Source organism: Diadema antillarum, unplaced genomic scaffold (genome assembly GCF_040938485.1).
Source record: "Diadema antillarum isolate AM-2024a unplaced genomic scaffold, OU_Dant_1.0 seq00000924_RagTag, whole genome shotgun sequence".
NCBI lineage: Eukaryota > Metazoa > Echinodermata > Echinoidea > Diadematoida > Diadematidae > Diadema > Diadema antillarum.
The window spans coordinates 386,717-399,959 of NW_027271775.1; the positions used below are offsets into that span (position 1 = coordinate 386,717).

General features: G+C 40.8%; 1 protein-coding gene across 1 annotated transcript; it reads right to left on the reverse strand.

The window, feature by feature from the left end:
- Positions 1-9,783: 9,783 nt before the first annotated feature.
- On the reverse strand, positions 9,784-11,013 carry LOC139741372 (protein mab-21-like 2). The gene has a single exon (XM_071651956.1). It carries the CDS (start codon positions 11,011-11,013, stop codon positions 9,784-9,786), a length of 1,230 nt encoding a protein of 409 aa, XP_071508057.1.
- Between the last annotated feature and the right edge of the window lie 2,230 nt (positions 11,014-13,243).

The following is a 13,243-nucleotide window of genomic DNA, read 5'->3' on the forward strand; positions in this document are numbered from 1 at the left end:
TCAATCTCGATAATTCAAAGTTCACTGCGTCTGCGCAGATAGGATGATTCGACAGTTTGAATGACCGTATGAGACGAGGTTATACAATCGCACGTAGACTAGAGTACGACTCAACGGCAATACACAACATATCTGATGTGTGTCATGAAATGGGTTTTATTTACTTTCTTCTATTCATCTTAACTCAATAATAATATTGAGTACAACATTGAATCTCGGGGCATAATACATTGGCTATGGCATGCCTGTCGTAATATACTTTGATGTCTGTATATCAGTGTTAAGAAATAAAGCTGGGGGAAATTATCTGAATACTCCACCATTGTTCACAATAATTATGATTTTGAAAGAGTAGCATGCACCTACAGAAATCGTCTATAATCATGCGCTCAGTTTAAAATTCCGAAGGTGAAATTTATTCAGTTAATTGGTCGTTATAGAGACAGGCTTTGCAAATGTAGTGTGGATAGTATTATACTCTGGCACTCGAGCATGTTTATCTATAAACAAAATACCCTTCATCATCCGTGGGTAGGCCTGCTATATAACTGCGCCACTTAATGTCATCTTCTTTGTTCATTCAAATTTCAAACCTTTTCCGTATTCTTTGCTTGTGATATTCAAAATGTATTATTTAAGTGTCCCTCGACCATTTTCAAGCAGACGCCTTACGTATTTAGCTGGTATCGATACTCTGAAACTATTCGCCCGTTGCCTGAATTGATGGTAAATGAGATAGAGGGGGACAAGTTAGATTGTACAAGTCCATCACACGAGACAATAGGTCACTTGCCTTCGTCGTAGCTATTCACTGAAAATTGTCGAGACTGTCTAATGAGGATAAGCCTAACTCGTATTCCTCGCAATATTCGCCTTTTAAAATTGCCGTCACTACTAGCCGTTCCCGTGAGCGTCACATCCGCATATCCTAGCACGAAGCGACTGAGCCTCGGTGGATTTTTTCCTCTTTTTTTTTTTCCTCCTTCCCTACCTCGTACCGCCGTGTGTTTATATGTTTACTGTATAATGGGTGCGGGAGGAGCGTATTTATATGGCGTATCAGGCAGCGGCTAAATTAATAAATGGCCAGTAGAGATGCTTTAGTTTATCCAGACTTTATCGTTGAGGATGCACAATAGACCACGATCTCGCCGCATTATGAATTTATAGCCGCAACGCCGTCTAGAGAAAATGATAGCCCGCATTTCCCGCCATTAGCGCGTGGAGCGCCAATAATAAACCGTGGCCCGCGAGCAGAAAACGTGGAATTCCCTCTCGGCGATCGACGTGTGACGCATTTTGCCGCTCGACGTACGTAAATTCAGACATAACATCGGCCCATTATGTAGTTACTCCATGACCAGCTTGTATCAGCCAAGTTTTCATACATAAAGCTTTCAGGTGTATCGAACTCCCTGTATTATAGTCATTATCAGCTCCCGCCTGTGACTTCGTAGATGAAGAAGGTTGTAATAAAATTATTGCATGCATTAGACCTAAATGTTTCCATTATGTTACGAAAACACCGCCTCCACTGCTGCAATTAACAATAAGTACTTAAAATGGGAAGGAATTCCCGTTCAGAATACCGAAATTATACATGTATTCGCGTGTATTAATCAACAGTAAATAGTACCCAACCCAAAGTAGGCGATTCCGAGGGCAAGTGTAGTGGTTCCATTCCAGCTGGAGAGGGAGACGAACGAGCAGGAAGCTGAGTGAAATCTCCTCCGCACCGTCGGGCGGCGCCTTCACGGGAATCCCCCTTTGTGTTCTGCAATGGGTGTGCAAGGCAATCAATGAAACACCTGGGTACACACACATACTAAGGAGTACATGTATACAAATATAGATAGATAGATAGATAGATAGATAGATAGGTAGATAGATAGATAGATAGATAGATAGATAGATAGATAGATAGATAGATTGATTGATTGATTGATTGATTGATTGATTGATTGATTGATTGATTGATAGATAGATACTAGTAGATAGATAATTATATAGATAGTTTTAAGTTGATTGATAGGTCCAGATAGAGAGATAGACATGCAGACAGATAAATGATAGATAGAGATGGATATAGATATAAATATATTACCGTGTTACACTGTGTGAACTGGACTGAGGACTATACGTGTTTCGTCATTTTGTTTTTGTTTTGTTCTTGTTTTTTGTTTTTGTTTTGTTCTTGTTTTTGTTTTTGTTTTGTTCTTGTTTTTGTTTTTGTTTTTAGTGTGGTCTTGATGCAATAACATGAATGATGCCTCAAATTTAGAATTTGAGGCATTATTCATGTTATTGCATCAAGACTAGCAGGGTTATAGGAACCACGTATAAACACACACATTCATCTATAATATACACACCATTCACACACAATACCCACATATTACACACACACACACACACACACACACACACACACACACACACATACATAGATCCTACATACATACATACATACATACACAATACGTCTGAGCCTGAGCTATGGAAAAGGAACATTATTAAAAGTGAATATCATTATTCATGGTTTCTAAGACCATACGTTGAACAAAAAAGAAAAAAAAAGAAAAAGAAAACTAAATTGTCATATCCTTGAGCACATCAGTATATCGTGCTCAGAAGTATATTTATGTGGAGATGAATCGAGAATACTTTTCTCCCTGTATGAAAAATCCATTTATGCGGGGGTTTTATTTTAACTGGATATGACACAATTTGGCATGATATCATGGATCGCTACAATCAGACAAAATTAGGAGGACTTTTATTTGAGAGGGGAAAGAAAGAGATCCTCTATAGACAGAGTGGGTCGCCAACTTCTATGAAGCTATCTTGAATCTGAATAACCGCCAAATGTCACCAATACCTTGTGAAGATATACACCATCGGGGTGGGGTGAGGTAGGGATAGAAGAGGAGAGAATCAGAGTGAAATCCGTCTTTATTTCATCCTATATTATGGTCCAAAAAAAAAAAAAAACCTTTGTGTCCAACTCCTCAACCATTCGAAAGTACAGCTGAACCACCCCAAATAAACTGCAATATACATGTATATATAACATCGTGATTGTCGTCTCGAATGCCGAACACAGGTCTCTCATAAGTATTTATGAGTATACACATCATCAATCCAACCAGAGAGGCAAAGGATGCATATTGAAATTGTGCCCGTCCAGCAATAAAGTTGCCAGATTTTCCCTCTCTCTCTTCCTCCCTCTCTCTTTCTCTCCCTTCCCCTCTTGTCTCCACGATTATTTTCCAATAAAATGGCAATATGCACAGACTATGTTGGTCATACTGTGTGAGAACGTGGTGTGGGCGCATCCACCACTGTTCGTCCTTGCCTTTTGAGCGAGTCCGCAGCAATGAACAGTCACCGTGTGTGCAAGTTAACGACAGCAACCAACTATTTTCGAATCGGGGAGAATTTAATTTGCGGAGCCGACAAATATACAAGTAATCATCGTCCCTGATTTCGGGATGATCAACGTCTGATTTGCATGTAATGAATCGCCAAATTGATTTGATTTCTGAATGTTTGATGAACAAAGTACGGGAAGAGAATGTTAGGGAGAATTGAGATGATAACCCAAAACTCTGATGCTTTGGGCTATTTATTTTGTCGATATCTGTTTCCATGTGTCATTTTGGATATCACTGATATACGTCAGTTTACACAAGTTCCGATGGGTTATGCAGATAATTTACTGTATGAATATTATCACAATAATTATAATGATATCATAATATCACTCAAGACTTTATTTGAATTTTTAGTTATTAAGTGGAGTGGTTGGTTTAACGAAAGTCATCAAAATTTTGCCAACCAGGGGCAAATACTAGAAGGGATATGTGGTGAATTAGAACCGGGCTAAAACGGCTACAAAAAAAAAAAAAAAAAAAAAAAATGCGCTTTTCTGAAACACACACATTAAAAAAGGGGAGGGGTAAGATATTGATGTGATGACAGCGTTACCAGCAATGTCAGTGAAGTGTAGCCTTTGTCTTGATACATGCGGTGATGACGACACAGGGCTAAAAAAAAAAAAGATTTATATCTGTCAATATTTTTGTAATTATTTCGATTGGAATAGGAAACATCTTTGTGAACGAGGCGAGCTATCTCTTCCCCGCTGTTCATTGAATGAATGAAATATTGCTTCATACTGATTTCACATTAGGGAATACCGTCAATGAGAATTTAGATGATGTTGCCCATCACAGATTGGACGAGGAACAATGGGGAATGCATCGTTAATTCATTTGGGCCTGTCATTAAACAAAGAAAAAAAACTAACCGGAGCAAGGGATTCGGTTGATTTCCTCAGGTTCATTTAAAATGTATCATGAAAAATATCCGCTTACTGTCCTGTTACGGATCTGTTTGGTGTCTGTTTTACCGTGTAAACGTGTTCATTAGTTTCTCGTGCAGTTACGGCCCATTTCACTCGAGAGAACGCCCCAATGCAGAGACGAAATGAAACGAACATGGACAAGTTATTAAAATGGGGCTAATATAGACTATCGTTCACTTATGTAGTGCAGATTTCAGTACGTTTTTCCCTGTGGTAATCTCAGTCACACAAAATCGCCTTGATTATTTTCAATCACTATTGAGCATGTCTCGCTGTCTCTGCTCATAGGCAGTTTAGGAAGAATAACGAACGGACATCGCTGATCTATTATTTATTCCCGATGAGGAATCCAGCCCAGACTTCAATATTGTTCGTCCCATGACAAATAAGCCCGTTATTTAGTGTACAGTGTACCCAGAACGGGTCATCTTGCTCAGAGAATCTATTGGGTTTTACAGTGTAGCGATTTATTTTCCAGTGCTATAATACTGTTACAACTATCCTGCTGTAAAGTAAGGCGAGGGTTTCGCCAATCAATGATGATATCTACGCATGCTTCGTTGGTAGAGTCTTATTCCAAAGTAATCTTTTTCTTTTTCTATGTGTATACGCGCCTCTTTGCTCCAGAGTAATTTTCATGAACTTTCCTGTTTCACCGACATGAATTTCGTTTTTGTGTTCTTTTTGATGACGCTTCTTTAAGAAAACAAATAATACATGAAATAACTTATAAAACAATTCCGTAAAATAACCTATTCAGTGGCGTGTTTCTGCTGCGTCATAAACTTTGAGCATTATTTGGCACGCTTAACAGATGGGATCTTTCACAGTTTACCAACGTAACGACCGATAGGATTATTCTTGTTTTATATTAGGCCTGCGCTTCACAGTATTGGAGAACTTCTGTCGTTATGAACGATGTCAAGAATTCATAGGCACGGTTTACGGTTATGATCAATTTGACGTTCTAGACTGACATGCTATTGTGTGTATACATGTTCATTTTACCAAATCCTACTTCTTATCCACGATATTTTCAAGAACACGTACGCGATAAAAACAAGTCAAGACATACCATTGCACCTAAACTGTTACAATCAACTGTAAGCAGTTTGACTCAGCAGTTGGATACAGAAAGTTAGGAGGCCCTCATCACCTTATAGTTGTATTGTCATTGACATGGTTATCTAATCTGGTAATCGCTGTATTACACCTCCTCTTGTCTCAAATTTCCAGCGTAAAGCACTCACTTCACTCCTTTAGGATTACATGGATTATTGTGATGAAAAACCCCGAAGATCACACGCGAAGCCCATTATTGGATCGCCCTCATAATGTGCGTATGAGTCTGTGTGTGCGCCCGTGCGCCCGTGTGTATGTTTGTTTATCACTGGTATCGCCATATTGTCAGTCCTGTATCCAATGCCGCCTACCCGAAAACTCGTACGATCAAGCTTGTCACGCGTCCAACATCATCATTATTCATGCCGATATAGATTTTTGCAGTGTTAGTGTGTACATTGCAGTCAAGGTCTCGACTATAGCGCCGAGTATACTCAGCCGAATTTTACCAGACCGCTGTGGCTACTGCCAGCATGCCTTTTGATTTCATGCGAAAGACACTGGGGAGAATGGTGTCACAATCAGCTGTCACATGTCCTTGATATTCTGTGCAACATTTCATTCCTTGCAGCAAATTTCCATTACCATGTATGTCATCGAGCTATTTTTAATAATTGAAAAACAAATAACAATAATGCATGATCAGATTTATCTGAGATTGATTCATTCTCAAACTATGCCTTGCACGAAATGAAATCTATAATATACAGGTCGATTTGCATTAATGATGGTTGGTAAATAATTGTCTTTGTTTTACAAATTTGAAGGAAAGTAAGTATATACGATGATGACTTCACAATGCTGACTACTGCCTGCTTTGGCAGTCATTTTACTTCTACTTTTTTTATATATAGTATAAATAATGTGAATAATATTTTCTCAGTGTTCAGTTGTATATACCATATAAACACGAGTGATATGTGATAACGATTAGGCTCACGTTGTAAGAACGTGGCGCTCAAAACACACACACCGTATTATTATAATTAGTTGGCATCATGGAAATGGAATACAGTTTTGGATAATGTTCTGTGATATTTTTCATCTGTCTGCAGAATAGTGTAGGTTATCCGACAGATCTACGTCTTGCCCATGTTTTGTTCTGGTTTCACTGACCAATACAACTCAAACAGGCAGATTAAACTGACGCGCAACACACAAACAGACACCCCTTCCCTCCCACACGCAAACACACTCACAGTTTTCAAGTGTTTGATCTCTTTTGAGGGCAAGTACAATGCAGGTCAGACAGCAAACACATCCACACCACATTCACCTACAAGAAACACTCATATCCGCGTCATGATGTGACACACATGATGTGACACAGCACGGGACTATAATAATATAACAGCTTACAGTTCTTCACTGGTCACTCCTCACACTTCAATGTATTTCACTTCATAAGAAACTGTCCACTGTGAGTGCACATGCCTTGTGTTAATTAGCCAGGTGAAATAAGTTGGAAATGTTGTGTTCATCGTCTTTCCGTACTTGCGTGTGAAATATACATCGATATATGAAAATAATGTTAAATAATAATAGATGGCAGGAAGACATACGCATAGCTTATAAAAACTAGTTCATAATCTCCATCATTTTGCCGTAAATTTTATGAGGAAAGTGATTATCTTCTTTTCCCGGTATTTCTCATTTCTGAAAGCAGTCAAGCAAATTATGTTGTGTATGTTAGAGAGAAAGGATAATACTAAGTATAATGTATTTATAAAACACCTGGATAGCAATGAAATGGATTTCTCATGGGCGAGTTGCAGTTATGCTTCTTTGGTGAAGAACAAGCATTATAGTCTATAGTCCTGGTAATCAACTGACACGTGAATTGACTATCGATAGCCATGTTGTCTGTTTAGATACCAACAGACAACTGCTGATCGATACTTGACGTGTGTGTGTTTGTGTGTCGTCACGCTTACTTTTGAGATTAAACAAACTACGTAATATTCATGATACCTGAATCGATATTTATCGAATCAAACTTACGGTCTAATTAGTCATAGTGATCCTATAGGGTGACTGGACATATTGTGCCATCCACGAGTTACAGTATTGTATTAAAAAATCATGATAGTTTCTTTTCTTTCCTTATCAAATAAATTGTAGTCATATTATGGGCCATCCCACTGAACCCGTCCAACAATTTTATCCTACGAATGGATTGATACAGGTTAAGTGATGTAATTGTCATGTCAGGCAACTTTCTGGAGAAAAACACTCGCACGCAAAGTTGTGTGTGTATGTGTGTGTGTGTGTGTGTGTGTGTGTGTGGAAATCCTTTACAACAAATTCATTTATGATAGAGTATACATCTAAAAAAAATGTGAACCCATTTTTTTACTACATAAAATGAATGATCACTGCCAAATGTCAAATATGGTTTCATAATTATTGTTTGTATATCATGCTCATCATGTCTGACGTTGACAATATTTCTGAAAAAAACAAAACAAAACACCCTGAATCATTCATACGAGAAGTGTTCATATGTGATGGCATGGACTGGGAAAGGAAAATGATTAGTGTTCTCATCAGCATTCCTCATTCAGACTCACAAGGACACATACTGTCACACGCACCTTGATCTAATGAACAAGAATCGTGATAAGCTGTGACATGATGACACTGAGAACACCATATTGAGTACGCTGTTTTTTGAGAGACCATGCCGCCTAGACATGTTATAATAACTCTTCGAGAGACCAACACATACATTTTGCACATATAAATTGATTTTTGAAACACAGTGATTGAGAAGTTACAAGGTATGTTGCGGACGTTCATTCGCTCTCTGTAGACAAAGTGTTACAAGCTGGTTCTTTCCAACACGTTGATATGATCTGCCATTATCGGCAACAACAACGTAACACAATCATTGGGTAGCAATGTATGAAACTCCAGCGTGGGGAAAGACATGGATATTTCTCTAATCGTTTTGAGCGGAAAATAAGTACTTAAATATTGGAAAAGCGGGTAAGTCAGAAAATTGCGAAACTTATCAATCATTCGTAACTTTTGTTTTACTCCAAAAGTTGGAAGTGGCGTCGTCTATTTCCTATTCATTTTACGGGAAGGAAAATAAAAAGAACACAAAAATGATTGATGTTCTAAAAGCAACGCGGACATTAAGTTCACATCAGTAAATATTTTTTAAAACAGCAACACAGATCTGTGAAGTATTTTACTAATTACGCGAAGTAATTCTCTCACATTGCTTAATATCTACTTTGTAACTTTGTAGTACTATCTGTTTTGATAGCAAGCGATTTATTAGTATTAAGGTAATGTTCAAAACAAAAGTTCCAGAATTGAACAGCTTATCTCCTTTTTTTCACGTAGTTCTACATGTGTACCATGACCATACACGTGAACAAACGTGTGACCATGAAATATTTATCATTTTGCTACAAGATATGCGACAGAGATAATCACTACAGATATCTGTGAAGTGAAATGAAGGGTTTAGAAGCTCGGGAAGCAAAGGTTTTAGACATCAAGTTTTCAATTGATATATTTTGGTATATTAAAAAAATAGACACAAAGATGGTAAGAGGGATGTTGAGAGAGAGAAAGAGGGCAAAAATACTAATTCTGCATTGAGCTTCGCCGTGATGATAATCCAAGATTTGTATTCATTTGTATTTAGCCCTATGGTGTATCAAGTAAGCCTCAGTTTTAATTGACAGTCTTATACATTTTAAGTACCTCTGATTTTTTTTCCTTTAATTTACAGCATTTTAGAGCAGTATTATACAGTCATGCCTTAGATTTATTATACACATCTTCATGTTATCAGTCTCCATATTCTGTTTACTGCGGTTACTCACTGAAATATGAAATCAAGCCAGGCTTTGTCCTTTCGAGAGCAATCAATTTTCCATCTGTTACTACTATTTCCCTGCTCGGACCACGTGCTCCATGTCCATGCAATACACAGGAATAGAGAGACAGCAACCCTCCGTGCCCCGACAACAGTACACGGGGGCGCATCGGCGTGGCACTTCGTCACTGAGCGCTGTGCTGTCACATTTTCCTTCGGGCTACGTTGCGTGTGTTCGGTGAACTCGTGTCGCGATTTTTCCATTACAAACGCTGAAATTTGCACCATCCACGGTGATCAGTATAATATGAAACATTAACAGTGTCTGCCATAACTATCATAGTGAAATATATTTTCCATTTACATCGGATCAAGCGATCGGGGTCTACTTTTTGACATATTGACGTGTCAAGCAAGACATACCGTATGTCTCCTGACATGCGTGTCTTTTTTTTCACCGTCATAGTTTTTCTAAGCTCTTCGGGTTTGTGAGAATTTCGCGCGTTATTCTCCACGCCTGTTTCGCGGCCTGGTCGAGTGCAGCATGTGGTTTTCCGTGGAACAGGTCGAGTCCGTGCAAGAAGTAGTGCGGGCATCTCCTGTTCTGAAGACAAGAGATGAGTTGAAGGAGGATACCATTGATGCGGTCACCCAGGCAGGTCTCATCCCAGTCTATTTCACGAGGATGCTTCTCACACTCGTAGAGCAGCAGCGACTTGAGGTGGTAGTTTCGCACAGGCTGTCCCGCCAGGTCTAGGTGCTTGTCGCGCAGGGTTTTCAGAATGCTGAGAGTCTTTCTGCGGCAGCCGCCTTGCAAGAGTTTGTTCTCGGCGTCGGTAAAGGAAAGGACCCAAGCGTCACCTTCCGCCGACGTCTGCTTGCCAGCCTGAGCAGGGCTTTCCTTCGACAGCAGGTTGAAGCCCTCAGTTTTCACTTCCGCTACTAGGGCGGGGCTGGGCCAGGGGATGTGGGGCAACGGCCAGTGGGCTGCGCTCCGCGGCCAAATACCGCTGCACTTGAAGGCAGGGGTGATCAAAACCACGTACCGCTCGCGAATCCGTAATTTCACCTCCGACGTGTCTGGAATCATTTTCACGATGTCCCTGTATTTGCATTTATCTACGGCCTGCGCCACAAGCGTCTGAAATCGTGACCGTATTTTCCTGGCAGACAGGTAGCCCGACGCAGTGATAAATTCCACCCACAGTGACATCGATCGTTTTCGCCCGTCGCTTAGTTTCAGCACGGCACAGCCCGGGATCGAGCCGTCGTCGACGAAGTTGAAGACGCCCATCTGGTTGAGAAAAAGAACGACTTCGAACTCCTGTGGTGAGATGACCTCCAGTCCCTCAAATCGCCCCGTCTCATTTTCGACGAGTGAACTGATGAACCGCGGCTCCTGAACCTCGACCTCCTTCAAAACATCTGTGACGATTTTACACACCTCCCTCACCGTCTTGTTGCTGTTGGCCCTCCGGCACGCCACCCTCTCCCCGACGTACCGGTTCAGCTGGTAGAGCAGCTTCGATTGGGAGGATATCATGGCAGCGGCGTGTCCCAGTGCTCCGCCGCTTGTTGCCCCGACGGACGAGGCGCACCAGTTCCCGTCTATTCCAGCCGTCGGGACTGATAGGTACCGTCGAGCCGTCGACTGCGAGAAATCAGGGAGTTCGGCGCACGATGCATGCATGAAAGAGCCGTAGTGTGCAAAGCTCAGGCGTGAGAGGGTAGAAAGTAAGAGGGGAACAAAACTCTGGAAGAAGACTAGGCCAGCATGAGGCTTGTCGAGCTACAGTGGTAGTGGTAGTGGTGCTACGCGGCACTGGCTTGTCACAACACTCGCCGTGTTTATGTTTGTAGATGCAGGAGAGCTCTTCAGAGAGTTCTGCTCGGAGGATGACATCAGTGCTGTACGGTGCGGGGACTCTCTTCGTGGATTATAACGCGGACGGGTGCGTTGAGCCCGCACTGTAACCAACGCTGTGATTTGTGGGAGAGATGCCGGTGCACATGTCTGCACTAAGTGCATTGGTAGCCAATGAGATCGCGCGATACAACGCGAGTCGTTACATCTATCCGTTTTCTGCCAGGCGGTAGTGCCACGCCCCCTTCTGGGTTCATATCTCTGGAAACCCCTTGGTAGGCGGAAAATAATACACTGCTTATGGTTTAGAAGCCGCTTAGGTTTCCTTTCTTACATTTTGTACCTCCTTTGGTACCTCGGTTGGCTGGTCACAAAAGTTTTGTCGCATTGTCAACAGGACATCAAAAGCCAGACGGGACCGCAAATCGATGAACAACCCCACTGCCTATTCAGGTCCCTGTGGTACAGTATCAACCCCAGTTCACATAATGTCAGCAGCAAACTACACACAAAAATCTCACCAGAAACATCTAAAACTGATATCATTAAGTGCTCCCTCCCCTTCTGGTCTCAGTTGATTCTCTGCTGTATATGTGTAGTCATATTTTTTTTTCAAAAAATACATGGACAAAACATTATATCCCTATACATATTCAGATTGGGATGATGAATAGTTGATTAAGGAAAAAAAGCAATGTAATGGTTCTGGACACACTTCGTTATTTCCTCTTCTTTTAGTTTTTTATGTTCTAGTAGGATCGTTTATGAGATGATCAAGATTCTTTTTCATTATTTTGCTAGAAAAAAAAAAAGTGATTTGTCATAAACCGTAACTCTCTTTAGGGAGATTTAGGAATGTAGGAGGTATAGCAAAATAATACTATTCCCATCACTTGACTTGTGGAAATAACAAATTGAAACTTGCGATGCAGACCCGCCAATCTCAATGGCAGACTAGAGATAGACGAAACTCTTAAGTTACGATCTCAGAAAACTTCAAATGAAATAATTCACAATAATGGCATGCGACATAATGCCCAGTTAATCTGCGCTTCAATTGTTTCTGTGTATCGACTGAGGTAGAAGTTAATATGTCATGTATGTGGCTCTCCCTGAAGGACTCAGAGTATGGCTTAAATGATTAGGGTTAGAACCTTTTACATACATTACTCTTTTGTCGCCTTTCTGGGACAATTGACCAAATATCTCAATGTTATACTAGTAGTTTGTGCGTTGCTTCTGAAATTTCCTCGGTTTTTATATTCTATTTTGGAATCATCAGTGTAAGAGTCAATTTCTATTCAAATATGTATCTGCAAGTCACTGTTTGATTTCCCCGAACAATAAACTCGAAGATTCCTATTTAATATCAAGTGTGATCAAGACCGCATGGTAACGTCAAATAAACCGTATGCATAAGAGATAGTCTTTGATGAGGTTTCGTCACATATTATATAGGAAATATCAATTATGATTAACTAACATTATGATGAACAAACATAAACAACATTGATTTTCTCGACTGAATCAGCACGGCGGTACAGCATTATGTTTCTTACATGGTACTGAAACGTTTCCACACTGCATTGCAATTCGAGACTGGCTGGTCCATACGACAAACATGGGACCATATTATTTATGGAAGCACATAATGGAAGCAAACGAACTCCTGCGTTCAGGTGTAATAAAATTCATCACAATCCTGCTGGTGGAGAAACGGGGGGGGGGGGGTACGAGAGGCCGTTGTCATGAGATCCAACTCGGCTCGGCTCGGCTCGGCTCGGCTCGGCTCGGCTCGGCTCGGCTCGGCTAAGCTCGATTCGGCTCGGAGCTCTCGGAGGAGATAATGAGTCCACACGTACCTGTCACAAGCCATTACATCGTCGCACCCGAGTCATCTGCGTTAGCCGAGCGTGTATCCAATTTGACCCCCTGAAATGACGGCTTGCTATTGTGGAAGCATACTATCTCTCATCACCATCCCCCCCCCCCATTTTCTTTTGTGTGTTTGTTTTTTCTCTTTCTCTCTTTTCTGCCAAAATACGACGATTTAGGA